At 38.5% G+C, this 27,381-nt stretch overlaps 1 protein-coding gene across 6 annotated transcripts in view; it reads left to right on the top strand.

Moving 5' to 3' along the window:
- Nucleotides 1-10,261: 10,261 nt before the first annotated feature.
- Nucleotides 10,262-27,381, top strand: part of LOC148646321 (KH domain-containing RNA-binding protein QKI) — a 131,606-nt gene continuing 114,486 nt past the window's right edge. For 3 of the 6 annotated variants that reach the window (XR_015927876.1, XM_088609601.1, XM_088609600.1), the window contains exon 1: nucleotides 10,266-11,040. Coding sequence is in view for 5 of the 6 variants with exons in the window: in XM_088609601.1 (XP_088465727.1) it covers nucleotides 10,899-11,040 (142 nt within the window). In the remaining variant the exon portion in view is untranslated. Of the gene's footprint in view, nucleotides 11,041-27,381 lie in introns of all 6 variants that reach the window. The other 3 variants (XM_088609603.1, XM_088609602.1, XM_088609604.1) reach the window with 2 other exon arrangements.

Below are 27,381 nucleotides of genomic sequence, written 5' to 3' on the forward strand. Positions count from 1 at the left end.
AAGTTCAGAGTTTATTGACCCAAACAGGTTTTAGACAGGAGCAGTTAGCGTTACTTTACAGTTTTACTTTTAGAATTAGCCACATACTGACAACAAACAAAATTAAATGGCTGTATTATTTGTCAGGGTGCAAATCTGACAAAACCTTAGATAATTTGGTTGACCAGTTTGAACCTGGGTGAAAAAAAGCAGATAAATCCTTACAATCTCTAGAGATTTCCAGCAAACTTGCAGTTCTACAGTAACAAAGTAATATACAAATCCAAGAGATGCTTTAATTCAAACATTTGTAATCTTTGTTATGTTGATGTTCAGAACACATTTCAATGCCATTCCCAAGGAAAATGGCCTACAAGAAACAGAAAGGACATTAAGAAAATATGTTCAGAAATGATCCAAGTTGAATTTCAGGTTCTAAACCGTTTTAATTCTTCTTTAAAAATGTGCATTGCTTTTTGGTGCTTCGAGAATTGTACTCTGAAAATAAAAGAAAAGAAATTCTGAAAAGAAACCTACTGCTACAGTCACGATAACTTGAGAATTTATAGCCACTGGACTTTAAAACGTTGTTTTCAGGCCCAGTTTTGACTCTTTCGCAAATCCTGCTTGAGATCTTCTTAATTGATATATTCGCAGAGACAAATGCCAACAATAGATCTTTTTTGGCTCTTGTTTTTGTTGCCTTCCAAATTATTTATTTTCTAGGATAGCGCCAAAAGTGTGAGATTTTGGCTCTCCCTGTAATCATGAGAACCGGATGGTGATTGCTGACACTGCTTCAGAAAGAAGCAGAGAAGCAGTGTGTGTGTGTGTGCATGTGTGTCAGTGTGTACTTTCTTTGCCTAGTTTCTGAGTCCATGTGTGCAGGCATGCATTCATTAACGTAATTCCTCTACTTTAAACAAGAATGCCATCAGAGAGTGAAAAAAAGCCCTCATAAATATTTAGGCCCTCCCACTTCTACCTTCTGAACTGAAGAGAAAAGAGTGTTTAGCGAGGACTATGTCCAAGTGAATCTGCATGTGAATGTAAGAGAGCAACAAAAGGATGAAAAAGTGCTGAAAAGTAAGGGACAAACCCTTCATCTCCTTGGGGTCATTTATCTCACTCTTGTCAACACAACTCCAGTCGTTTTGAAGCTATTTGCACAGTTTTCAGCATTTTGTTTTCCGAGTTCTTAACTCGTTTTTTTGTTGTTGTTTTTGTAAGTAAATAAGTATATAAACAGCCCTGGAAGCTGTTTCAAAAACATCAGAGACCACATAGGAGGAGGCTAAAAGCTTAATTTCATACCCTGAAAAAAAACAATAAAAAAACCTAAAAAACAGTTTGGGAAGAATGAATGTTGCAATAATGAAAGTTTTACTTGGTAAAACACCATTCTTTGCACCGCCTAGAGGTAAAAAAGCAAAACAAGTGTTTTTACTTTATCCACACCATTTTCTGCCTATTTTTATGTTTCATTTAAAGCAAATAAAGAATAATATTTAATAATATATCTAAATACGGCACCTACAGTACATAGTTAAATGTATGGGGTAAATATAAAGTAGGTCTCAAATCTGCATGAAAACGGCTTCAATGTGTACTTCAAACTTATTTCAACCACCAAATGAAAGATTACCAGTAGAAGTTAACTGCTGAGCATTTTAAACCAGTTCAAACAAATAAATGTAACCAAATAACCAGTTTCAACCATTAGAAACCGGCTCCAAATTCCTATTTAAATAAACATCCATTCCATTAGAAATTCAGGTTTTGAAAATCAGTTAAGTGCTTAATGATTTTAGTGCATTTCATTACATATTGACTGAATACATATTGAATTTTTTCACACGCGAAAAGAGGGAAAAATTATCAGAAAAAGCTCTAATTAACTGACAAAGCAAGGACAAATATATTTTACTCTATGTACTCATTAGATGTTATTGTATATACTGTAGTATTTTGAGTCTGGAAATTACCATAATGTTACAGGAAAGTGTACTATGTACAGTTTGTATTTACATTGGCTGACTCTCATTACAATGGCTAAAGCCACAAAATAAAGATTCATACCATACCAGCTGTTTCTAGAACTTCCTCACTCTCACCATCTGTCATCTGAGATGGAAGGGTTATCAGAATGGTATCGTATACAGTATACAAAGTCAGTGGTCAGTCCCTGAGTACTTACTGTGCATCATTTTCCTTTGTCGATTGAAATAGGGGTTAAATTGGCCCCTCTTAATACAGCGCATTGGAGTGGGAAAGTACTGCAAACAGAAAAGCAGCCTGACTTGAATCAGCAGCCTGAAGAAAACAAGAAGTAGCTGTTGTTAAAGACGCCGTTCTCAGGGACAGTGCAAGTGACAAACGCAGTAGGGACTATGAATCACGATCAGTGTGCTGTCTCCCCAGAGCCAAGGGGGCAAAAAGTAGACAAGCTCCTAGGAAGGGCAAGTGGTTCCTGATCATGTTGGTACAAATGACATGGGCACAAGTAGCATGCTTTCCCTGCAAAACAGATTCAAAGTCCTTGCAGACAAGCTGAAGAGCAAGATCAAACTGGTGCTGCTCTCAGAGACCCTGCCGAACAACGGTCTGTGAACGCAATGACTGACAGAAGGCCTGCTGTGCTGAAAACAGCTTCAGCTTTCATAGCCACAGGAAACTTTCTATAGCCGGGTCTATCTGTACTGATACAATCAAGTATATCTAAATGAGATGGATATGAATCAGCTTGTGGCAAGGGCTGTATAGGAGGACAGACGAAATTTAACACCATTTAAACTAGAATGGAAGAGGAAAGAATCCAAAGACAAACTGTGAGGGCGATAAAAAGCAGCAGAGAGAGAAAGAGACAGAACCTGGGGGTAAAACATGGCAATGATTACAAATGTCAAACAACGTGGTTATTATGTTCTTGAACCTAAGTGGCTGGAGTGGAAGGTATAAATTGCAAGAATCTGCATTATCATGTGACTGTAATGTTATTGAAGGGAAAGTAACGTTAGTGGGGACACAGTGCTCCAGAGAAACAGGACTGGTGGAATGTGTGGAGATAAAGAACCATTCTGGCCCAAGAACCTACCCTAGATGAATCAGTGGTCGCAGAATTTATACAGTATGCATCAGGTTTAAAACTATTCAAACATTATAATGTTAAGAGTATGCTACAGAACTCCAAAATCAGAAATCAATTATAATGCAATCTTACATACTCAGGAAATGAGGAATGTATGTAAGAAAGAGAAAAAGATTTTAATTTTCTTCATATACTGTGGGTGGGGAAGAACAGAGACACCAGCGTCTGAAACTGAATTCCTAGACATGGCTAATGACTGCTTTCTTACTCAATTTGTCAGGGACCTACAAGAAGGAATGTCTGTATTGATCTCGTCTTTATAAAAATCAAGACAGAGTAAATAATACAGAGATGTGAGAACCCTTATGATCATCGTATTGGATGTTTTAATTGTATTCTGAAACTGGACAGGTAGAGTCCAAAACACATGTGCAGTATATAATTTAAGGAAAGCAAGGCGTAAAAGACTGCATTTAAACATGTAGAATGAAATAAGATGTGGCATCAGCAGAGAATGGATGACAGGAAGATAAAGATATTCTGTTGAAGCAAAGAACAGATCCATGCTACAATTAAGTAAATCAAACTCTGGAAATTGACTGGAAAATTGCTGGTGTAGTATCCATCCACAAAAAGGGTGACAAAACCACATAATGAGAGATCAACAAGACTTACAGTACTTCTGCCTAGAGGACAGTCAACAAATATTTAGAAAAGGTAGGACTTAACTTATTTAACAGAATTCTGTGAACATGCTACTGCAGTAATAGATACAGGGTACATGATATGATATATTTAGATTTTAAGAAGGGCCACAATACACACAAAAAAACTTAAACTGAAGGCATCCAAGGTAATGCACTGTACAGTATGTATTTCAAAGATGTTCTGTAGAAAGCATGTTTACAAAATACCTCCATTATAAATTCTTACATTATATTTAAAGTATATCCTTATTTGGATATGTGTTGAAAAATGTGTGTACTAATAAAATTAATTACTGAATGCAAATTTTAAACACAAAACAGAGTTTGTGTGTGCTACAATGGAAGCACCTTCCTAAATCACACATTACTACCACAAACATTGCTGCCAAGAGGCATACAGGTCTATATTACTAATCAAGACCCATTTATTAGTGAGAGTAAACTGAAGAACAAACTTTGGTGACTAACATCTTAAGCAACAGAATCCGTGGCTTAATAAATCATAAGAAGATTTTTTCAGATCACACCATTTCAGTAATTTCACACAAAGCTCGAGCCTCAGGCATGTAAAACTTCATTTGATGTCTGGTTTGCTCATTCCAGATGATAACCGTTACCTAATCATTATCTCTTATATTTTTTATCTCTATAATTACGTCTGTAATTTTTATTACATGTATAAAGTTGTATCAGATTCATCCCCATCTCTGGGTAAACCTTGCTGAGCTAAGTATTTTACATCTTTATTTTTAAAAGTCAATGATAATGATCACTCTTCTGTTGTTCAAGCAGAGATAGCACACATTAGCCAATAACAGAATGTTTCGGGAAAAGTCATAAAGAAAATTATTTTCTCCCGACAAGAGTTCTAACATGATTTTCAAAAGAGGTGGAAATAAGAAAAAGTGTGCAAAGTCTGTTTCGAGTCTCTACATTATGTAAAATGTGGCATTATTGATTTCTTGAACCATACATATAGCAAATAACGATGTTCAGTCACATAAATCAGACTTTATTTTTGTCTTTTTCAAAAGCATGCTTTTGATGTCAAGATTTAAGTTCCAAGGTGACGTCTACAGTTACTGTGAGTGTCTTGCCCCTGTCTTAGTTATGATACCAGAGTGAATGTGCCTCAATCTTTCACCCAATTGCCAATGAGAATCCATACATCCATCTTCTAAAAGCTGCATCCAATTCAGGCTTGTGAGGCAACCGGAACCTATCCCAGCAAGCAACGTGTCAAGCCAGGATACACCCTGGAAAGGAAGCCAGTCCATCACAGGGCACCCACAGACATGCACACACTCACATCAGGGTTAGCCAATTCACCTACCAGTATGTTTCTGAGCTGTGGAGTACCCAGTGGAAACCCATGCAAACATAGGGAGAACATACAAACTCCACACAGGTAGCACCCTAGGTCCAGCATGGAACCCAGGGCCCCAGCACTGTGAGGCAGAAATGCTGACCACTGCACCACCGTGCTGCTATACCCAGTAATTATAAAGGCTCCATATAAAATCAGTGACAGAAAAGGGCAAATGATGAAGGCCTCACTGACAATGTCTAGCTAATGCTTCACGTTCCAAGTGTTGGCACACAGAAGGCATTGTGCGACTGCACGGCTACAAAAGGCCCAATCCACCTCTCATGTCCCAAGAAACATTGTATGAAATACTACTCCTTGATCCAGTGCAGACTCCATCTAAGTCATCTGGTGCACATTCAAGGAGACTTGGGGAGTGGAGCCACGGTGCTTACACACCAAGATGTCAACATGAGCCTCAAGGAGGCAGTAGCCCCCACTGCTGCACTGAAGTGTAGGGACAGCTGCAGAAGAGAAAGACACAACCAACCCTACCATCTACACCATTGAAACAGGCTCTCCTGAACTCAGTGAAGGGCAGACTGCACGTGGAGAGAGATTAGCAGCTCCAGCACTGACAAAGAGGAAGAGTCTGATTGCCAGTAGCATACTGTAGCTGTCACAGCAGGAGATTGTTGTTTTGTGTTGTTTGTCTTGAAACATACCACCCTGCATTATAGTGGTGAAGCGCTTGATGACACTGATGAACATCAGGTGAGGTTCTTTTGTTGCATTAATGCGCAAGAGGGAAAGTAGCATGGGAAGTAACAGCCCGCTGCTGAAACAGAAAGATACTGACAAGTCTGAAGGGATCTGATCACACATCCCCAGTAGAACATTCAGGTTTACCCTAAAAATGGTCTAGGTTCACCTGAAGTTCTTAACCAGTTGTACTGTATGATGTGTAGTCAGTTATGTTTTTTTTTTTCTGGGGCCTAAGCCTACTTTTTCACTTTTTTTAATTTGATCATCTGACATTTCAAACTCTAAGATTCCCATTTGCACTATCTGCAAAGACGCAGACTTATTTTACTGATTAATTAAAATTACTGTATATACTGAAGAACATGTTTAGAGAGCAAATAAAATTATACTAAGATAGGAGCCTCACCTCAGTAATGTTGATTCCCGAAGGAAACATTTAAGTTCACTCATGCATTGAGAAATGTTAAAATATCAGACAGAAAATGTTTTTTAGGAGTATATGAGTATTTAATTTAAATATATATTACATACTGTACATAATAAATTTCACCTCCTTTAAAGAACGTCTTTACCATGTTTTAAAACCTACCTCAGCAAAATACTGGAACACTCTTTTAAGCAGACAAATTGAAAAGTCACTTTTAGACTTGTGCTTTATCTTTAGTTTTTGTTTTTGGTTAACATTTATATTGCAGAAATACAATTATGATAACTAGATCTTCAGTGCATTACTAAAGTGAAAAAAATGTATTTTGTACCTCAGTTCTCCTTTGGGACAGCAGCACTTAAACTACACAAGTGCCAATTGAGATATAAAAATGTGCATATTTCCAATGGCTAAAAAAATAAAACACTTTAAATGACATTAAAATAAACATATATAAATATATATTGCAGGGAGCTTTTCTAAAGCCTTCAATATGTATGAGTCTGCTCCATCCACCACTTTAAAGATAGGGATTTATGTATTTTAATAATTACATTACATAGATGTAAAATAACACTTCAGGTTTGCTATTCATCTTGAAATATATGCTTACATACTGTTTGGGGGTTTGTATGCTGTACTTATTGCCTACTATGGTATGTCATACAATACAGAAATGTTAAAATAACAAATGACATTTTATTAGTGATTATATCAACCACCTATATCTGAATAAAACATCACAGACATTGAAGCCTTGCATATTTTACAAAAACATAAAAAACTAGGTATCCAATAGGTAGCGTTACATTTTAACTTTTGATTAAGAACTTGAGAACAAATGTTGAGGGGGCACCATTAGGAGAGTATATCTGTACGTGCTGCAAGATAGTTCAAAAAGAAGAATTAAGGTCATATCAAAGTTCCAAAACCATAAAAGAACTGGAAATAAAGGACCTGTTTTCCTATGTAGGAAAAAAGATTCAGTTTTGTTGATTCTGAGAGGTGTTCCTCTAATTTGGCTGTAATAATTGCTATTGTAGCTGACAAATACATAAGAAAGGTTACAGGTGACCGAAGGCCATCTGGTTCATCTACTAGCCCACTGGGTAGTTAGCAATTAAGGATCTCATTCAGCCATTTATTGAAAAAGCTATGGTATCGACTTCAACAACTCTGAATGGGTATACAGTAGCTTGCTCCGTGCTCCCACAAGCCTTTTGGTTAAGAAGTGCCTCCTAAAGTTATATTTAATGGACTTCCATATTCTGTGGTTCCCACTTGTGCTCTCTGGTTTGTCTTTCACTGTTCAGTCTGAGGAAATTTTGTATCAGACCCTTCTTTTTCCATTCAAGACTAAACAGGTCCAGTTCCTCCAGCCTGCCAGTGTATGATATTCCTTTAAGCCCTGGAATTTACAGTATCTGATTGCTCCTTTCTGGACTGATTCCAGAGCAGCAATATCTTTTGTTATCATCTGGGAACCAACACTGGATACACAATACTCTAAACAAGGCCTTACGAGTGCATTGTACAATTTTAACATAACATTCCTCAATTTAAATTTACACTTTTTAGCAGATATCCTAACATTTTATTTTATATTGTTTACCTACATAATCTAGAAAATGTAAATGCTGTATGTATTTTCATAAGTAGTCTCTTCTATTTCTCTGTCTCCCATTTAGCATTTATCTACATGGAAAACTGCACTCTGCGCATTTTATATAAAATGCCATCACCCAGCATTTCCCCAGTCTTGAATTTGATCTAAATCTTCAGGAGTTTAATTCACTGCTTGTAGCTACAGTATTTGCTAATCTTTTTAATTTGGTATCTTCTGCAAACTTAACAAAATTACCAAAAACATCGGCACCTTGATTATTGACATAAATAAGGAAGATCGGCGGTCCTAGCTGAGGTCCCTGTGGTACTCCACTAATTACATCATTAAAACTTCACTATTCATCACTTATAGTGTCTTTACCCTAGGTTTTCTATTTAATGAGCTATTCTCAATCCAAACACTCTTGTTTCCCTGATTGTCTACTGCCTGCAATTTAAAAATTAATTGTTTATGAGGAAATTTATCAAAAGCCTTCTGAAAAACTAAATAAACCATATCATATGATCTACATGTATGCATTAATGTTGTGGCATGCTCCAAGAACTCTAACAAGCTAGTTAGGCAACCTTTTTTAATTCCATGTTGACTATTTCCTAAGATATTATTTCCATATAGGTGATCATGTGGTTTAGTTCTTTTACTATAATTGCTTCCATAACCTTACATCTAATGGAAGTCAGACGTATTGGTCTATAATTACTTGATTCAGTAATTATAGACCAATATGTCTGACTGTTGTTGTTTTTATTATACTGATATGATGCTGTTGCTAGTTCTGCTACAGCTACAATTTACTGCTGCTACTAACAATAATAATAATTTACACAACCAGGTCTTGTAAATAGAATATGGATTTTAAATAGGGGGATTATACTGAGAACACATAGAAAGGAGAAATAACATACTGAGCGAGGACATGGCAGATAAAAAGAGAAAAAAAGACAGGAGGTTACTGTGCCAGCAGTGTGCAGATTTTCCTGAATATGTTCAGAATAAGGTTAGCATGGTAAATTAGTGGACTGCCCTGTTTGTTAATACTTACAAAGCAGAAGGTTTTGGATTTAAAACGGAAAATTAGTTTAGATTTAAGGACCGGAAATGTTATTTTTAATGCTGGATTTGTTCAGCCAAATTGCTGTGCGGATGGCATTTCACAGGTGTTAATCACTTACTGTACCTGAGTACCAGCTGCATTCAGACATGGCTCAGAAACCCTCATAAGTAAACATGTAAAATAAAGAGCAAGAATGTGACAATAAGAGCCCCCTAATTAGCAATAAGTGAACAAACTAAAATGAGTTGCTTGACATGATGAAGCAACTAGTTATTTCCTCGAGCACTGCAATGGCAGCATTTTTGTTCATTCTAGTAATATGAATAAATCTATCGATTTTCAGTCTGTTTGTTCAAATGTGAGTGGCAAGCATATGAATATTACATCTTCTGTATATACTGTATATATGCCACTTCACCCTGTGATACTGAAATTCCGCAGGGTTATGGTCCAGAATTAGAACTGCTAGTCACAAATGCACAGCTTTTCAAAGCAATACATCTGACCTTTCCTGTCTCTGTGCAATTTGCCTGGATCACAGAGATGGCCTGGGATCATAGTTTTTAAAGGAGTCAGTTTGTAGACATATACCACTGAGCCACAGTATAATGTTCTGAAGGACTTCCAGACTTTTTAAGTGCAGATGGGAAACCAGGTTTCCAAACACTACTGCTGGTGGAGTAGTTTGTTCGAGGCTTTCTTCCACAGATGCGATTCCAAGTTCTAATGCTGCAGTACCGCACACTCGGAGTTATATACTGATCTTGTGCAAGTCCGACACTGGTTTTAAATGTCTGCGTTACTGCAATTACAGTAAATCCCACTGCGGAATTTCACCATATTCTTTAAAGCAAACCGGGTAATGTTTTATGGTTAACCGACTCCCTTTCTGTTTTGAGATTCTGAGGATTTCTAAAACTACAAAATGTGGCAGGAAATATTCCCTTGCTGAAGGAAGGGCAGCAGAACATTCTAGAGAGGAGACGGGAGAGTTAGCAACCCTGCCATTATACTGCCTACTTTAACTCTTGTGGCGGCTGGGAAAAAAAAACAACAACAAATTTGCCTTTTGCTTTCAACATGTCAAACGGCTAGACTACAACGTTAGGGTGGCCGGGCTCCGGGCTCGCTTAGTGCACAGCCAGCACGCGGACAGCCCCGCTCCACCGCTGCGACTCCTCTCCTCGCGGACCGTACGCGCGCACCCCCTCCCCCGGCGCGCGCACAGGAACGCGCGGGCGCGCGCGCCCCCGGCTTGCAAGGGGCTTGTGCCGGGCAGGCCGGTCACGTGGCCGCGCGGCGAGCCCAGGAGTGGGAGAGCGAGCGGAACGCCAGTTTCATTGAGGAGCTCGGCTGCCGAGAGCGGAGAGGGACGGTCGCTGGTACTTGTGCACAGAAACATACAACACACACGGCAAGCTCTGGGGAACACGGGGGGAAAGAGGGACCTTAAAACGGCCTTAAGACACCCGATAAGGGTAAGACGAAGCAGAGAGGCAGCGCAACTGCGATTGAAGGAAAAGTGAGCAACCCGGAGTTGGCTGTTCGTCCTGGGTTACTTGTGGAATTAGCGGCGCAACCAGTAATAATAAGAAACTACCTCCCCCCTTTTTTTTTCCTCCGGTTCCCCCCCCCCTCCCCTTTTAAGCGTTTTCTTTTTTTTTCTTTTTTCTGTCCACTGGAACAACTGACAAGAAGGAGGAACAGAATCACAGTGAGACTTGTGCGTTACAGAAACTGACGAGAGCCACCAGGAGCGTCTAGTAGCTGTCGGCTGGGAGAGATTTGAACCGAGGGGGGTGTGAAAAATACACACATCTCTTGCGTTTTGGGACTTTTTCGTTTTTATTTATTTTTAATTATTTTTATAGAGATATTTATTTTTTTTCCCTTCTTCTTCTTTTCTGTCTGGGGTTAAAGTGGTTGTGTTTTTTTTTTTTGGAATATGGTTGGGGAAATGGAAACTAAGGAGAAGCCGAAGCCGACCCCAGACTATCTGATGCAGCTCATGAACGATAAAAAACTAATGAGCAGCCTGCCTAACTTCTGTGGGATTTTCAACCACCTCGAAAGGCTGTTGGATGAAGGTAAAAAACAGCTAAGTGATTTTCAGACGTGCAGTCTTGTACCAGAATAAAAAAAAAACGCGAACCTGCACAAACATAGATGTATGTAATGTTTTACTTTGAAAACAGGAGCGTCACCCACTACACCAGTCCACCAAAAAAAAAAACGGATGTGTGGTGCAGCAGGTTTCGTGAATTCCTGCTGTTTGGGATAGAGCATGCAGCCGATTTTCAGCGATATTAATTATCGGCAGGATCTGTTTTTTTGTAGAGTGGAGAAGATACTAGGTCTGAATTCTTAAAAAATACCGGTTTGCATAAAATGCCATTAGGCTGGGCAGATCTTCCTGAACTAAACGGGAGGTTTGATGTGCCCCTAGTTGTTCAGTTGACACCGAAAGAAAACCTAATACGCAACTGGAAATCGTTACAACAGCATAGAATATGTTTCATTTAAAACGGGCATGGATCTGATATCAATTATACTTAAATCGACATTTTTCTGACCTCGGTTACAGCGGGTGCTGTTGTTTGAACAGTTGAACAGTTGTTACGCGTATTAAAACAACTGCTAAACAGGCTTCCTGATTTTCTGTCATTTGTGAACTGTTTTGATAAACCCAGAGAATTCGGCCACATTGCCAGTAAACACGCAGCTTGGATCTTTAGAATGAGACTTTTTGTAGAACCTGGTTTTGCGCTATAAGTGTGCTGTATTGTTATTATTGTTTATTACCGTCAATGGATTATTTACATACAAGACTAAAGCAAGACGGCTCTAGGTGCTACAACAATGACATTGTTTTAGATTAGCAGAAAGCTACTTGAGATTCATGTTAAAATGTATCTAAATGAAATCTGACAGAATCAATTCATTGAAGATTAGCCTCTGGGTTAGTGAAGAATTTGAGTGGTACTTGGATCTATTGTGATATAGAAACAGTGCAGTACATACCCTTAAATCAGAAACCATGCAAGTCAATGCCACAATTTTAGCGCCCAACAGTCGTATGCGACGCAGAGTAGGTTAGGATCGAAAATAAAGAGTAAAGACCTATTGAAGGAAAAAAATGTCCTTTCGAAACAGCACCGAAGTTACCATCCAGTAGTTTTTGGATGCTGTACATTTATACCTGCAGTGACAAAACCGAATTAATGTACAAAACTTATTTAAACAACTAAACAAAACTAAAATACTTAATGATCGAGATCAGAATGAGGACAATTACGACTGTAGGATATGTGCGTTATCACTCTTTAATAATGTAAATAGAATCATAATTCTTGTATAACTTTTTTGTTTGTTTGTAAACTGCAAGCACTGTGTGGTATGTGAATCGGGGTCCCGTGATGAGGCCTTTTGCTCTAAGAATTTAAATCATTGAACAACCACTCCTGTGTGTGTTCTCGTATAAGGGTGGGGAAGAGATTACAACTTTCTGGAAATCTGTTCTCGTCCTACAAAAAATGACAAACTTCCGAGAGTTGAACTAGTTTGAACGCTAGGGGGCTCCCCGACGCTCCGTTTAGAGTGATCCCGTCCTGTTACCAACAGGCAAAACCGCATTATAGGTCCTTTGCAACTGTAGCTGACTTTCTTAAAGCGGGTCCCTAAATATGAACTTTCTCCAGAATAAACATGGCTTTTGTTCACTGAGAACGACTGAATGATTTACTAAGGGTGTGATTTATAGAAGACCCATATTAGCCTCAAGCATTTGCAACTTAATACTGGGAGCATTTGCACTTCAGTCAGTAGTATTTACATGACAGACTTCAGTTCGCCGGCAGTAGTGCGGGTGTATCCTAGATGAGTAGTTTTTTAAATGTTTTCCGTCGCAAAAGTAACTTTAAAATGTTTTTTTTTGTGCCTTTGCATTTAGTCACTGCTGTAGTTGAAGCCATGTTCATATGAGTCCCTTGTCATTTAGTCGTAATGTGTAGACAGCCTTGCTTGTCTGAGTGAACTACAATCTCCGGGGTAACGTCGGCATAAAAATAGCAAAAAAGGATGTTCTCTTTGTTATCATAATAAGGCTAACAGCCAAGCCAAAGGAAAGTAGTCTTTCCTGCCCGGCAGTGCGTTATGTTTTTCCTGGTATTGTTTGACCCCCCACTTTAAAAGAGGAATTTTTAGACCGCTTGAACTAGATCTAAGCGCCCATGATATTTGTTTTAGAAATGCAGTTGTTTCACTGCTTGTTTTACTTTTTCTGTAGGGTAAACAGTGTTAAGTAATGTTATATCGTGACATAAGTCAGAAAGTATCGTTTGAAGTGCGATTTTGTTTATATTCAGTGATATTGTTTAGTTAATATGCCGGTACTGCATGAGATATTGCAGGAGCCCTCTATGCAGTGACCATTTGGCTGTGTGGTCTCTGTTAATTCGTACTGCAGTTATTCATATTGTACATGCTGTATCGGCCAGATAAGACTCAGAAGGTGTCCCGTGGTGACGGCGACTGTACAGGAAGGCTCCCTGGTTTTCTCTGACCTTTACACCACCGCAAGGCTTCTTGAAGCTCACAAAATGTGTTGTGCGAAGTCTGGGAGCAGTCCCTGATCCTGCACACTTCAGCTCAGGAGTCTCTTCTGCGGTTGTGTTCAAGATCAACCAGCAAAAGGCAGGCAGCTGTGCCAGAGCCCCATGTCTTCAACCTGCGCTGATAATATGTAGTTTCAGATTTAGCAGGTCTGCTCTCTCTTTTATGGGCTGATTTGTGTAGTAGACCTAATGCCGATATGGAGATTTTTCTAGTATTGAAAGTGGTAGGGTTTCAGATTATTCTGAAATGTCACATGTCATTTCTTTTTGTGCAGGACAATAATGGTTCATACTGCTTTCAGTCTTTGTTGTTCATATTTTTATAGGTAGAATGGTAGGTTTTCATTGATTAGTTGCTTTTGCAGTAGGCCTACATGTTCTTGTACTGTAATGTTTTTACTCATAGTTATGTAGTTATTGATTGTAGCAGAGGTGGATGTGGTTGTTTTCCCAAACTGTATGTCTCCAAGGTTGTTCTGCTAATGTGTGCAGACAGTTGTTCTTTCAACATCTGGATAGGGTTTTTTTAGGCAGGGCCTGTAGCTGTATTTGTTTCCTTTGCATTTACGATTAAATCACTAGCTACAGAGTAGTCCTATACGCAGACACACTAAAATATAATTAAAGTGCATTATCATACAGCATATAGGAAACAAAGCAGATAATAAAATTTTCAGCGAAGTGATGAAAATAACTTTAGTGAACTGTAGGGTTTCACTTCTGCATTATTGCTTGACGTCTACCTCAGCAGTAGCAGTACTGCACAGTAGTGGCATTATTTTCTTTTAAAAAAGAGAAAAGTGACATAAAAGTTCTCTAAAATACTGTCTTAATTTGAGTTTGCCAACAGAGTTGGTTTTGTTGTTTTTTTTCAGAAAGAGCAGAAATGTTCCTTTTTTGACTGCATGCACAGTAGTATTGACTTTGAGATCAAAGCCTCTTGTTAAAAGTGGCCTACTAATTACTATTCTGAAATGATCAAATTTTATTTAAAATATTATGGAGATGCATTTCCGCATGTGAGTTTCTGCAGCCATTAGCAGTTCCGATGTAATTGCCATATGCTTACTAAAAACTGGTCAGTAAATTACTCCAACTATCTGTCACTGGTGGTGCTTCATTGTTCATGTCTTGGTAATAAGGCATAACATTAACACATGCTTTGTTTGTGACAGGAGGGCTCTCTACTATGCTGAACACCAGCCCATCTTGTCAGCTCTGATAGAGGTTATGCATGAGTGTTTTGCTGCCCATAAGTGTTTAGCTCAAAGTAGAGGTTGATGTCAAAGGAGTGGCAAAAACTTTGTGGGACTGTGAAACTCTTTCTCCCCTTTACCCTTTTCAAAACATAACACAGAGAAATTTTATACGTTACAGTTCCACTCTCTTAATTTCGTTCAAAGCTGTAGCGTTCTGAATTTTGTGCAGGGGCCTCAAACCTAGAAACTTCTGTTTTTTGTTTTAGCGTGAATAATCAATTAATGGCTTATCTCAATTTTGTTTTCAGGGTCAAAAAATATTTTTCTTCAGACCTTTTACAGTTGGTTACTCAAAATAATTGGCTTCTTTGAAGGTACAGTTACCTATAAAGCACATCCAAGCCTTGACAGAAATATTACTGTTGTGAAGTTAATTAAATAATTTGACCATGTATTTAACTTAGAGCTCTGGGAGACCAAAACCCAGTGGACACTAGGCCCTCCAGGAGCTCAGCCTGAGACCCCTGATATAGAGACACTGGTGTTTCAGCCCAAGTGTTAGGCCTGTCTGTTTATATTCGGAGGCTTGACCTTTAGATGAGTGGTGGGAAGTGACCGATATAAAAATTGTGATACATGCAAGCGAGCCAGCCAGTGTCTGGCCCTTCAAGACCTGCTTAATAAATTTGTGTGAGTTGTGGAGGTTAAATCATTTAAAACAAACCTGTAGGACTTGAGTCTTTGTTTTACATTCACCGACATCATCCACCTCCCCACCCCCCATGAAAAAAATGGACATATTTAAAGTATTTCCTGCACTATGTGCATATAGCAAATGTTATCATTTCCTCTCCCAAAACTACAACATTTGACATTCATTTTTTTAATACATTTTATTTTTTAAACAAAAAGTAAAATTGAGTTGATAGATTCCCTTTGTAAAACCTTTTGTAGGTTTGAGAGCTGAAATCATTTTGATCAGTATATATGAGAATAAAATAATGTGTTTTTGAAAAAGACATTTTAACTTGATTTAAATGGGTTGTTGGAGACTTCACCTTTTTAAAATTATATCCGTTACGATGTGAAGCTTTTATTATTAAATATGTTTCCTAAATTGTGCATTATTCATGGATTTTTGTTTCTTGTTTTCTATCCAGCTGTATGATGTGAAAATATAATGGTATTGTAGTTCCTGGCTTTAGTTAGTCAAGTTTAATAATGCATATGATTAAACAGCAACTGCCTACTGTACATAACATTAATTCTCTTATTGCACTGGTTTCTTATTCTGTAGCATCCTGTCATTGTTTAATGCTCTGTTTCTGCATCACTGGATATATTTACATATATTCATCAGTATGCACATAATTTTATCAAAGACTTTACAGACCTTGCTTGTAATTTGGAAGGATTATGCATGTATTTTGTTCTCTTGTAACATGCAGAATGGGTACAGCTACAATGCAAACCTAAGTACCCGTTTAAAATACACAGGTGAACATTTATTTAAAAACAAATGAGGTAATTAGGAGGTTGTAACACTGGCATATATTGAGATTCACAGCCAAGATTCTGGAAGTAGAATTGCAATTTGAATTACAAGTGAGTGCATGCACATTGATACTGTATTTATTACTGACTTTTTATTAGCAGCAATAAAGTTGACAAAAATACTTGTGTACAGGATCAAAGGACTTGGGAATCTTGACCATAAGCTTTAAAAACTGGATATGTAGTCTTGAATGAGAAATTTCTTTAGTGTAATTTAGGTTACACTAAAAAAGTGATTGATTTGTAACTTTTCATTTCATGTCTTTTCAAGTTATAGAATTTTTTGGCAATATCGGGCTTTGAGAACACCAGCTAATAAGGGTAAACATAAAGTAGTTCAATTTGCAATTGAAATAAAAAAATCTTTAAAAAAAAAACCTATAAAAAACCGTAACCTATACGAAAGTATTCAGGTCTTCATTTCTTTTGGGATTAATATAAAGGAAAATGGAAATACAGTGTACCAAATGGGAATTCTTCAACTGCCCGTAGGGACTCAAATATATAAATATAATTAAAAGTGAAAGTTTTAACTTTATTACGTCGTCATCTTATTTGAATAGAAACAGTTCTAAACTCGTCGATGCCCCTCTTTAACAAAACCTTAATACTGCAAATGAACCTCTGTAGAGTTTTCTGTGACCTGAAATGAATAGCAGAAATCATAGGCAATTATTATTGTAAAAAGAAAAAGAAGGAATGACCCAGTGGAGGACCCAGAGAACTATAGGCCTGTTTCCATACTAAGCACTGTGCATAAACTAATTGAAAGAACATTTCTCAAGAGGCTAAAACCACTGTTCAGGGAGCACATTCCAACAGGGCAGGCTGCATTCCTCTCCTCCTGTGGCATTTGTGACCAAGTATTTGCCTTGAACACCTATATTGAGACTGAGGTGACAGATTGAGGCTGGATTTCCATAAATGGATGATCAAGGACTCTCTGGCCTGTGGCTTTGATATTTAATGCCAAACAATCTGCCACATTGTTTAACAATGGCCCATATACGGATACAGAGGAGACCTTATGGCGATCCATACTATGACTCAACAACTCAGTCTCTTGGCTGACAGACATTGGTATTTCACAAAACAGTTGTCACAAATACCACATGGAAGAAGACGACCACCAAACTTGAATTCATTTCACACGTTTCTTCTATTTATATTCAGAAACTGTGAAAGTCCATAACACTAATGGCAGTATTCTTTAGGCATATCATGGTATATATAATAATTTCAATTCTTTAAGTACAGACCTTAGGTTTGTAAAAGGGTTTAGCTATTGAGGTGCTTTACTAACATTTTTTTTGTAGCTATTCATTAAGAACAGAAAAACAATTACTTGTACCAAACGGGGAAACATAATATCCAGTGAGACTGCTGTATGGTGGTGTAGACTTTTAATATTGCTAAGTGTCTCTCGTCTATAAAATGGTATATTTGCGTCAGCCGCAGATTAACATAGGGTGACTACCGGAGCAATTCATCACCCAGGCAGGCCTGAAGAGTGTCAGCAAGAAGGCTGACGATGATGAATTGGACAGGAGTGGATGGTGAAGGGGGTGGCCAGGGGAGCCCACTGCTATGGATGCTGGGGTGTGTGTGATAGTTTGTGCACTCCGAGGGGAGCCGGTCTGATATCCAGAGCACCGCAGCTCAATTAGGCAAGAGGGAACCGCAGCCTCATGCCAGGAAACAAAAAACCCTGCCTGCATCTGTCCTTTGTGCTGCGACTCGGATGGGCCACATGCAGATTGTTTTACGAAAAGCAACACATTTCTGTTTCTAGATTTTGTGCCAGTTTGAATTTTTGGTTGTATTGCGTCTTTCCTAGGTATACAGACTGATGTGCTTTTTCATCTTATACATTACTAGTTTTCAGACAAACGTTATGTGCTATCATGCCACAGACTGTGATTGATGCCTGCTTTTGCTAAGAGTAGTATCTTTTCATAGAGGGAAGTGTTATTAGACTTTCAGTTCTTGTATTGTTTTGTTTTACCAGAGATGTTAATTGGGAAGTAATTCTCTTTTACAATGAAAACATGGAGACCCATTTATAGAGCAGGGCCTTGACTGGAGCAATCTGAGTGAAGTGCAATATTTGAGCCCTTAACTCTCTGCTAGGGAGTTCAGAGCCTGTGTAATTAGTATAATTATTGAGCTAAAAAACAAAGGTTTTTTAATATTTAGCCGAAGTTGTTCAAAGTCACTAGTAATATTCTTTAGCTAATGTTGCCTTACAGATACAGTGAACATGCTGAAATGTCGTTTTTCTTTAGATTGATATTGTCCTAAATTTATTTTTTATTATTCTAACATCGGTTTCGGCTACCGAAGATGAGAACATATGGAGCCCTGTTTCTACAAAGAAAACTTTTTTGTTCTCTTTTTTATGTCTAGGTGCGGCTGAACCTGATCTTTATAGGCTTCTGTTCTGAGTTCAGATCGTTACAAGGCACTGCTTAGAGAAAGAGCGTTTGGTAGAGTTCTCTGTTATAGGCCAAATGTCCGTAGCTCTGGTCCCGGTCCTGTGGTGTGTTTCGCTCCAGTAAAGCTCTAAATTGGGTCAATAATTCCCTTAATTTGGTGGCATTAAGTGCTTTCCAGATCTCTGCTGGAAATTTAAGACTACCTATAACCTACACCTGAAGGGCTGCGGCACTACGGGCTCAGGGTGACAGACCCTTGTTACAGGTCATGGGCATGGTACCCATGGCACAATCTTTCAGAATGAAGCAGTCAAGTATGTTGTTTTGTTCAGACATGGGAATAGCAAAACTTGGAAAATCACCAAACCAGCAGCACCAAAGGCAACCTTCAAGAAGCTTTCAATAACCAAAATTCATTATACAAACCGGTCATCACTTTAAACATCTAAGTTCTCTGTATTCATTAATCTTCTGTTTCTACCCTTTTTATTGACTTTCACATTAGCCAGTTATTAATAATTTGAAAACTGCAATAGTATTTGTGTTGCCACTTGTTTCCTTATTAAATGCAGTAATGATTCAGCCCACATTTTACAGGAACTTCCTTTATGTAACTGTATACAAATAAGATAGTTGCTGAAGAGAGATTTTTAATTGATAAAAAAAAACAAATGGAAAGGTTCCCACATATGTGCTTTTCACCATTCACTCAGTTCTTAACAGAAGCTGGAGGCAAAATTAGTACATAAGCTGTGAAAGACCTTGTAAAAACACACTACTGATCCATATAGTAGAGTTGGTTGGAGTTCAGAATGTGTAATAGCAGTGTATTGTAGTCAGGCGGTTCAGCACAATGAATTATTCACAGAGCATGTCAGTGATGCTACTTAAAAAATTAAGTATCGAGAGTCTGTAGGATTTGGAATTACTGGAGCCCCAATTTGTCATTCTTAAGACCAGGAGATAGGTTTGTGTTCCAGTGATCCCACTTTGCTCTCCTGACATCTGATAAACACTAATGTTAACACATCAATAAAACTGTAGTCCCTTATCTCTGCAATAAGAACATTAAGTTTAATAAATCCAAGCACAGTAAAACTCCACAGTATGTAACTTTAGGTGATGGAATGCACTATTCAGAATTAGCAGGTGTTACATTAAATCTAAAAATATATTCAGAGTTCAACCCCCTGCAAATATACCAGTATGTTTTTTGAATCAATTTTTCAAATGCAAACCATGACTAAAAGTAAAATTAAACCAAATGTTTTTGATGTATTATTGCTAATGAGGAAAAATAACGTACCATCCTGATGTTCAGACTTCACAATAAATTGCATTTACAAGCACTGTAGTTCACTAAAACAGATGGAAGCATTAGCCAGTTTGCAGCAAATGAGGGTGGGCACTGAATCCGGCATCTCTGGGAAAGTTCAACTGCTGTGCACTTTCAAGAGAGATTCAGAAAGGCCTTGTACAATATCTTTACCCTTCAGTAATGCCTGATTTTTAAGTCGTTTGGTTTTGCAAACCTCAGCACTATTACACATACTGGTGGGATAAAATATTGTCAACAGCTTGTGCTAGAGTGCGGCATTGATCATATGTGAAGCTTGAAGCTGGCGTTTTCTTCTTACAATCTGTTTTTTTTTTCCAGTCCTTGTGCACACATAGCAAAAATCAAAATCCTCAGTTGAACGGACTCAAAAGAGGTAATGCAAAAAAGCAACATTCTTTCAAGACAGTGGATGAGCATTTAGGTCAGGTTAGACAGTTGCAGATAATGTTCCCTGTCTGCTCAGTTTAAAACAAAAAGTTCAGAAGGCAGAATAGGGATGTGAAAATGAATATTTAGAGCAGCATTAATAAGAGGAAGGCATGAATTGAATGTTGATGCCCTGTAGTCTCTTTTCTGTTAGAAAACCATTTTACGGTGTAGAACAGAGTGGGCTTATTGGACTTCATTTCTATTTAATTATTTATTCATTTGTAATGTTTTATCTCACGATGTAGCTTTAAGGAGCACCTAAATAAAGAGAAGATACCTACTGAGTATGTGATTCCCAACAAAATGTGAATGGCTTGCTCTTTTGCTTGTGGGCTTTATTTTTTTTCCCTTTTTATGCCTAAGAGATAATATTAATTTTATTTAAAAAAAACAGTGTGTTCATAATGCCGACTATAACAAAAGCAAGAAAGCTGCAGAACATATTGGCCTTAAACATGAAATGACCTGATAACATGAATAAACATGAAATAACAATAACATATCTTTGAGAGTCATAGCTGTCGAAAAGCTGAGTTTTCACATGTCCGTACTTAAATAGGCATATGCAAGTAAAAGATTGAAAGATTGAAAAACATTCAGAATAGACAGAAATAAATTTATTTTTGGATGTTTTTTTACTGATGCACTTTCAGGGTTATTAGACCAACATTTCCGTCTTGTGCATCTGATAAATATTGTGAGGGGTAAAAATATAAAGATTTTAGATGTACTGTATACAATTACATATAGTGGGTTTCCAAATAGTGACACATAAATTTGTCGGAAGGCTGTATGTTGCAGAGACACTGCGGGATTGTTTGACTGTGCTCAGTCATCACCATTTACAGTAGTATCAGATGTTCTGTCATTCTTCTTCTGACTTCAAGCATGTGGAGATGAATTAAGTGTCAGGTGTGCACACTCCATGTGTTCAGTGCAGAAAACCAGAGAAAGGATCAGAAGACGCACATTTATAGTAGAGCACTTAAAAACCGCACAACTCCTCAGGAGTTTGTCGTGGATTGTCTTAGAGGCTTATTTAAATATCTCTTGTGGCTCTGCTGGCTGAGCCCCACTGTATAATTCTGAGACTTTGTGTTTCCATTTTGGTTAAATTGCTTTTGATCAACAGAACCAGCTGTATAGACCGAGAAATCATGTATCACTTTTTCTTTTCGGTTTGTCTGGTGCCAACCCTAGGGTATTTACTGTCTGACAGTAAAATAGGAAGTGAGGTAGACAAGAAAATGAATGTGAAATAAACCACTTTCCCTTCTAATGATGTGATCATTTTTTTAAGATTCGTGGCCATCAACAAACAGGGAAGAATGAAGAGAAGACACTGATTTGGAAATAAGTTGTGTATGAGGGTAGCCTGTGATGGTGGAGGGTGTGCATCTCCTTTTTTTGGGGCTATTATAAAATTGAATGAGGTAAGGAGGGGTAGCTCACACACGCTGCTGCCCTTTCCACGCTAGCCTGGCATCTGGCTGGCTACATTTGTGTTTGCTTTACAGTAAATCTGCTCATATCAGCATTCCTGACAAGTATCCATCATGAGGGAGCTCGGAGAAAACATAATGCTACTTTTATACTGCAGCGCTCTGCTGTATCCGGTTTTATATCAGTTTCCACGCGGTTAAGTCTCTCGGAAACAATTGTAACAGCCTTTTTTTCCTACCTTTTTTATTTCCTTTACCTTAAATGAAATCAGTGTCTATGGGCGGGTTGGGCCTGAAAGGGTTTTTAATATGTAATGTAATTTTGGCTGTTTTCCAAGGCAGGGGGATGAGAGATGCGGCTCTAAGCAGTGTTTTGGTGTCCCAAGGGTATTAGATTGCTCTGAGTTTGTCTCTTATGAATGATAGGTCTGTGCATTGGCCTAGAGAGGCTAATGTCTGAATGGATGTGGTGGCTGGCTGGGGTTGATGCCGCCGTTAGCACTGAGAAATGTATTCCCCCAGCCCTGTGTGCACCAAACCATGGAAAGCAGCGCCTCTTTTGTAATAAAGGTGATGAATTTAATCGCACAACCGGCAGCCAAATGGAAATTGCAGTCCTTGATATAGCATTGGGGAGGGGAAGTGGAATGCAAAAAGCATATTGAAGGAGTGGAGAATATTGCCCAAAAAAGTAAAAGGCGAGAATGAGGTGTAAATTTACTGCAGTACCCAGGAAGAAATAGGAGCTGTTTTTCTCAGACTAATTGGATTCCAGCAAACTGTACTTTACTATTTATGTAAAATAAGCTAAATGTTTTCCCAATTCCTTTTTTAAGAGGAGAGTTCCATCACCCAGCCAGCTGCATAAAATCCTTACAAAAGCATTCCTAAACTCGAATCAGCAAAATGGTGTTTGTCACACGTACAGAGAGAGGTCATGGGAGCATTTTTCGCACCACAAGAAATCCCAAATAATGTTGCCTTGAAAACACTGTTGAAGGCTCCTTCTTAAATCGGGTTGGCTTGAAATGTATCTGCAAGATTCAACAAAACAGGTATCATTTAGTCTGGTTCGCAAATCTTTAGAATCAACAGCTGTCTGGTCCTGAGAGGAGGCTGGTATTAGTTAGCCATGTACTATTGCAATAACTAGATGACAATGTGAATGCATTTTCTGCATTTTTCTATTTTCCAGGTAATATGTGACTGATGTTCCTGCTTCAAGATTAAGTCTGCATCAGTGCTGACATACCATTGTCACATTTCTGCAGTTTTTCTAATGGCAATTAATGTCTTAGGTTAATCTACTGTATGTATCGTAATCATTACATGGTGCTTTTATATCTGCTGTTCAAAAGAACCTAGAATATGTAAGAGGTTTTGAGATGACATATTGATGACTGTTGTAGAGCCACATTCCACAAAACAACCAGCCCTAGAAGAATTTCACTCTGGGGGAAAAAAAAGGCAAAAACTGTTAGCAGTTATTATGGTAAAAAAATTAAGCCGTGACATTTTTATGGTTTTATGTTGCACAAGCCTTTGTGGAGGCTAAAATGGAGCTGAAGGTTCTGCAGGTTTCACTCTCATAGCATCATTCATTCATGAAGCCATTGGTAAAAACCAATCGAGTTGTAATCTTTCACAGTGAAGTATTAATTTAAGGAACTGGCCCAGACAGAGTTCAACAGGCAGCCTTTCTAATCCAAAGGCTAATCTAATCCTTTTTTCTAACCACACAATTTCTCAGCCTGTGGGGTATGACACTGTGAGAAATGTGCAGAGGAAACAGACAGATACCTGCTCTTATTCTCTGAGTTGAGATCAGCAGTGATTACTGTCCTTGGTGACGAGTGCTGAGCTGCTGGAACAAACCAGTCACTTTTCAAGGGTCACATGGCAGAGAGAATGTGCCTGAAAAACATGCTCGTCATTCCTGGTGTCTTCTTAATCTAGCGGCATATCATTATTGACAAACCATTTATTAGTGCCATTCAACGATGTATTTAAAACATCATTAACACTGTGTGTAGGGTTTTTCAGAAACTATTATTCTGATGTTTTTCATTCGCTGTTTAATCTAGCATAAAATACTAGAATTATTTTTTGATAGTTACAGCATAGCGCAGTGTACGATCTCTAGTTTGTTGTTGATATCATTTTATGATTACGTGTTTGTTGCAAGTAGTTTAATGAAAGAGAAAAAGACAATCTGCTTTTCATTAGTTTTAATAAAAGTGAGTGGGCAGATCAGATGAAGGTTTACTGCGCAACATGTGCTCAGCAGTTTTCAGTAATATTTGGTAATTAGCCACCTCTGAGCGTGTGTCAGCAGTAATATTTAATGCTTTCTTGATTTTATAGTTACACTTTTTAGATTAGGAATCACAGAGTTAGGTGTCTATACACACAAGGCTCACCTTCTTTTTCGCTATGCGCAATCATCTTCAAGACTGAACAACAAGGAAGTTTCATATAAATTCAGATGGTGTCCTAGACAGTAGGGATAATCTTCAATGGTGGCAAATGGTGATCCCAATAGGAAAATGAAAACAGGGAACAGCCCAGTGGCTGTTGGATGAATTAATTATGTGAAGTCAATAAGATCTTGTTTTTCCTGCTAGGTCCTAAATTGATTTTTCAACTGTAAAGGTGAACTTGATTGCATGGAGATTGAAAATTCATCCTTTTAAATATTTTAAATTTCACCTCTAATTTTCAGTAACACTGTAGAAAAAATCCTGCTTCCTAAAATGCTTAAATGTTATGCATTATAATAAGTAGGTCAAACCAACATGTTTGGAATAAATTGATTATTTTTCTTTTCTAGTTACAGTAGAAGAAAGGTTAACCTTCAATGCTTTCATATACTTTTAAAGAAGGCTGTCGTGAAGTCCCAGTTTCCCAGGAAAGGTTCCTGCTGTTCTAGAACATAAAATGGGGTGTCCTGGAGCTATTCCTTTCTTTCCTGCTGCTCAGCTGTCACCATACAGCCTCAAGCACGGAGAGAATATAGCTGCACAACTGCAGGTGGAGGGGATATGGCACTAAATGTAAATCAGACTATTCAAACCTGAGAGAGAAAAGATTAGTGAAGGCTCAGCTTTCCTTGTTGCTGCTCATATCGGCCCTGCCCAGATTGGTCTGCGTGTTCTTGGCTTTCATAGCTATCGACAGGTAACGCTTACACTGTGCTTACTGCCTCCGCACGCTGCAGAAGATTCTAAATGTGGAGATTTCCTCTGACTCACTCAGAAGAAGCAGGATTGGCATCTGAATGAGGCAATGTTTGTTTTTCCAGTTACTATTACTGTTACTGAGAATTTCTTTGGATCTGTGTGTCTCAGAGGGAGTGAGAGGTATCTCCTTGTGTTTTGCGAAGTCTAACACACTCCACATTTCAAAGCCTAGAGGCTTCATGCTAGTGCCAAAGCAACTTTGGTTGTCTTTTGAGAAAGAGGACTTATGTTTGTCTGAGGTTTATGATGCACAGAGGCCTTCAGTTTGCTTCTGGCTTGGAGGCTCTTGTCATTATAGCCATCTCAGTGTTTGTTTTCCACTTTACAGCGAGATCAAGTTAATCTTCTAGGGATTTCAAATTTTGCTTCAGTTGATTATCCATTTGGAAGTACAATGTAAATCAAAAAAGGCTCTGCTTTTTAAAAAAATTTGCAGTAGAAATGTAAGTGAATCAAATATGTATACATCTCAGAGGGCACCACTTTAAAGAAAAAAAAAACTAAATGACTCTTTTCTTTCTGAATGTGAACTTGTAGCCTTTAAGAATTTAGACTTCTTAAGAATTGAATGTCGTCTGAATTGTGTTAGATTTTCTCATTACACCTGTCTCTAGTATTTCAAGGCAGGTAGGAAGTACAGAGAATGGTGAAGGGCTCTTATGCCACTTGTACTGTACATGCATGTTGGGGAACGTGGCAAACTGATGCATACCTCAGGGCAGAGGTGCTAAGCAGTCTTCACAGCTTCCCAGTGGTTGAAGTCAGCAGGGGAGCTCACAGGCCAAGGCTGTAAATTCTAACACTACTCCAGTCCTGTTTGCTTATTGTGACCTAGAGGAGCATGGCATTGGCGCCATCTATGGTAATGCCAAAACAGTGGCAACTCATGGCACATTCTCCCCGCATGCAGGCTTGGTGCATTGTCTATGAGTGATGCTTCACTCCTCCAATTGCACTGCCTCTCCTGCAAAGCTGCTTGGTTTGGACATCTTGTCAGTTGGTGAATGGCGAGGGAGTACAGTACATGCACAGGTCATTCTTCCCATGTTTCAGCAGTAAATCTAATTGTTTAACGTTTTCTGTTCCTAGATTGGAAGGGTATCAAAATAGAAGAATAATTGGTGATTCCAAGAAAAAAAAAGGAAAATTTTCCTTTAGAGCTGTATGATTTTCTGCTACTCATTCTAACACCGGCTCTCAGTTACTTTTTTTCTTTATTTTTGGCTAGTTCATTTGGACTTTTTCAAGCTTTTTTAGTGTTAATGACTTAAAGGGTGCAGTTGTTTTCCAGTACAATTACTTACTGACCTTTTTGGTTTTTTTTGGCATGGTGATTTATTCACTTAGGTGTTCTCTACACAGCTGTTTTTCTATGAAACAAGTTCAGACGCCTTAGCCCTTAGAGCAGAGTTGTCCAGTCCTCATCCTGGAGTTCTGGTGTGTGTGCAGGGTTCCCGGATCATTTAAAGCAGTAGCCCCTGAAATGTTTAGAGGGGTTATTAAGTTCACCTATTTAAGCTAGTATCCGGTTGATTTAATGCTTTAAGATCTGAAGTGGAATGAAGACCTGCAAACGCACCCTGGCCTTCCAGGATCAGAGTAGGACAGCCATGCTATAGAGACAACAAAGCGTGGTGATTCCTGTGGTCTCTCTTTCTTATCCCTGTCTGCCCTCTGGACAGTTCCCTGCGGAACACACTCTGGGACAGCACATTGTCGAGAAGAGTATTTGTGGATGTCAGATAATATGCACATCTGGAAAAGGAAAATATGAAGCTTATAAGGAATGTTCCCTTCCCTTGCCTCGTTTACAACAGCTGTCCAAGAAAAGCCTTTCCACATGGCTTGTACAGCAGATAATAATAATTAATAATTGCTTACACTTATATAGCGCTTTTCTGGACACTCCACTCAAAGCGCTTTACAGGTAATGGGGACTCCCCTCCACCACCACCAATGTGTAGCATCCACCTGGATGATGCGACGGCAGCCATAGTGCGCCAGAACGCTCACCACACATCAGCTATCAGTGGGGAGGAGAGCAGAGTAATGTAGCCAATTCATAGAGGGGGAGTATTAGGAGGCCATGATTGGTAAGGGCCAATTGGAAATTTGGCCAGGACACCGGGGTTACACCCCTACTCTTTTCGAGAAGCGCCCTGGGATTTTTAATGACCA

This window comes from Lepisosteus platostomus, chromosome 17, assembly GCF_059453375.1.
Source record: "Lepisosteus platostomus isolate fLepPlt1 chromosome 17, fLepPlt1.hap1, whole genome shotgun sequence".
Lineage (NCBI taxonomy): Eukaryota > Metazoa > Chordata > Actinopteri > Semionotiformes > Lepisosteidae > Lepisosteus > Lepisosteus platostomus.